Genomic DNA, 2,679 nt, shown 5'->3' on the forward strand with positions numbered 1-2,679 from the left:
CTACTGTGGATGTGTGACCCCTGGATGTTGGAGGTTGGAGCAAAAGAAAGGGTTACTGAAAATGTTGCAAGTCAGAGCCAGATAGAGCTGGGATTTTTTGTTGGACGGGGTCGACACAGCGTGAAAAAAATAATGACTCGGGTAACACTACCTGAACACACAGGTATATACACAGGTATATACACTCACACACAATAACAACTACTCTCCCTCTCATGTTTTCCTTTTCTCTCTCTTTTTGTTTCAGGTGTCCAAAGACTGTAGAAAACTTTTGCGTTCACAGCCGTAACAGTTACTTCAATGGACATATTTTCCACAGAATTATTAAGGGGTTCATGATACAGACCGGTGACCCACTCGGTAATACATCTCTCTCTCTCTCTCTCTGTTTATATATCTACAAATATATATATATCCATCATCATCATCATTGTCATTTAATATCGTTTTCCATGCTGGCATGGGTCGGACGGTTTGACATGGAGCTGATCAACCAGGGTGGGGGTGGGGGCGGTTAAGACTCCATTTGTCTGTTGAGGCACAGTTTCTACGGCTGGACGGCCTCCCTACAAAGTGTGCAGGAGGCCTTTTACTGTCATGTAATAAGCAGTGTATCTACATGCACACATACACACACTCACATATATGTATATGCATACACACATGCTCACACCATGACAGCTGAACATTGTCCTCAATGGATTGGCCATGTGATGGAAGTACTGTCAGTCGTTTACACACCTGGTACGTGTCTTGGTTTCACAGACGAACGATTTCAGTTGCAGCTGGTTGGGAGACAAAGGTGCATCCAAAGGAAACAAAGACACAATTGAAAGACGTAGTTGAAGGGAATAAGAAAAGGGGACAGATCGTATCGAATGGAGGCAGACAGAAGCCTGCTTCCCAACCACATGCTTTTGGGTTCAGTTGTTGTGTGTGGCCCCTTGGACAAGTGTATCTTTCACTCTAACCCTAGGCTAACCAAAGCCTTGTGAGTGGATTTGGTAGATAAAAGTGTTGACCTCTGCCATGAAAACATGTCTGGCCATTGGTCATTTGGAAAAGCAGGGGAATCAGGGTTGCAAACAGCAAAGGCATCTGGCTGTTGACGATGGGCCCTGATGTTATCCAACCCATACTAGCATGGAAACTGTGGATCTTTGTCTTGTAAGTTATTTGGTGCCACGTAAAGAGCCTCCAGTACACACTGTGAAGTGGTTGGCATCTGGAAGGGCACCCAGCTGTGAAAACCCTGCCAAAACAGACACAGAAGTCTGGTGCAGTCTCCTTGCCTGGTCAGCTCCTGTCAAACCGTCCAACCCATGCCAGCATGGAAAGCGAACCTCAAATGATGCTGACGATGACGATGATGATGATGAAACTAAAGATTGTACAAGAAACAAAATAAAAGTTGGAATAGAAAGAACCATGTCTCCCCTTCCCCTTCTCTCTCTCTACATCTTACTACTGTCTGTTTCTCTTTAGGGAATGGCACAGGAGGAGAGTCAATATGGGGGGGAGAGTTTGAAGATGAGTTCCATCCCAGCCTGCGTCACGATCGACCCTACACGCTCAGTATGGCAAACGCTGGGGCCAATTCTAATGGATCACAGTTCTTCATCACAGTCGTTCCTACGGTAAGTGGATCTTATTTAACCCCAGGTCAGTCCTGATCTAGAAGACTTGTGACCATCCTGTCTTTTATTCAGACATAGTGTATCTAAGACTGTATTATCTAATGTGCCCTTTCTTGTTTAGTCCCGATCCAGTCATGACTATCCTGTTTATTTTTCTCTAATGTGTTGAAAGAGTGTATATAATGAGTTGAGGGAGTGTATAGAATGTTGGGAATGAATTATACATATGTCTGCCGTTACACTTATCCAAACGAATCCTCATTTTCTTTTTCTTCTGGACAGCCATGGTTGGACAACAAACATACAGTGTTTGGCCGAGTGACCAAGGGGATGGAGGTGGTTCAGACCATCAGCACAGTGAAGACCAACCCAAAGACAGACAAACCATACGACGACATCAGGATAGTGAGTGTCACTATTAAGTAATGCTGTGATCCTTTCCCGGAGCATAAGACACACTCATCTTCCAACCCTCAACGGGGTACACAAAAGGGACACTGGACAAAAGCTACAGCAGGATAAACAGTCAGAGCAACTGGGGTACATGCAAAATGTGTGTGTATATATATATATATATATATATATATAGATAGATAAGTGTGTGTATGAATATCAATGTGTCTGTTTCTAATATATGTATATCTACAAACACGCATATGTACATGTATGCGTCTGTGTGTGTGTATCCCAAAAAGTATACACGTGTAAATATACATATATACACAAAAAAATCCCTTTACGACTGCTTGTGTGTGTATATATATAAACACACACACACATATATATGAGCATATCTATACATGTTTGTGTTGTGTGTGTGTGTGTGTATTTATATACGTGCTCATATACATGTATGTATGCAAATATATATACATATGTATATTGTATTTTTTTTTTTTGTCAAAAACAAATTTTCTGCCAATAAAATTTATTTTTTTAATATTTCTTTCACTTTATTTCACATTTCAAACACAACAAACTAAAACCCAAAACAACATATTATTAAGGTGTGTTTGTGTGTGTGTATATATATATACATATA

At 41.2% G+C, this 2,679-nt stretch overlaps 1 protein-coding gene across 1 annotated transcript in view; it reads left to right on the forward strand.

Moving 5' to 3' along the window:
• Nucleotides 1–2,579, forward strand: part of LOC106873333 (peptidylprolyl isomerase domain and WD repeat-containing protein 1) — a 29,708-nt gene extending 27,129 nt beyond the window's left edge. Inside the window, exons 15-17 of the mRNA XM_014920658.2 lie at nt 248–360; nt 1,486–1,637; nt 1,920–2,579. Of these exons, the coding sequence (XP_014776144.1) occupies nt 248–360; nt 1,486–1,637; nt 1,920–2,063 (409 nt within the window). The 3' untranslated portion in view covers nt 2,064–2,579. The remainder of the gene's footprint in view (nt 1–247; nt 361–1,485; nt 1,638–1,919) is intronic.
• The last annotated feature ends 100 nt before the right edge of the window (nt 2,580–2,679 follow it).

Source organism: Octopus bimaculoides, chromosome 28 (genome assembly GCF_001194135.2).
Source record: "Octopus bimaculoides isolate UCB-OBI-ISO-001 chromosome 28, ASM119413v2, whole genome shotgun sequence".
Lineage (NCBI taxonomy): Eukaryota > Metazoa > Mollusca > Cephalopoda > Octopoda > Octopodidae > Octopus > Octopus bimaculoides.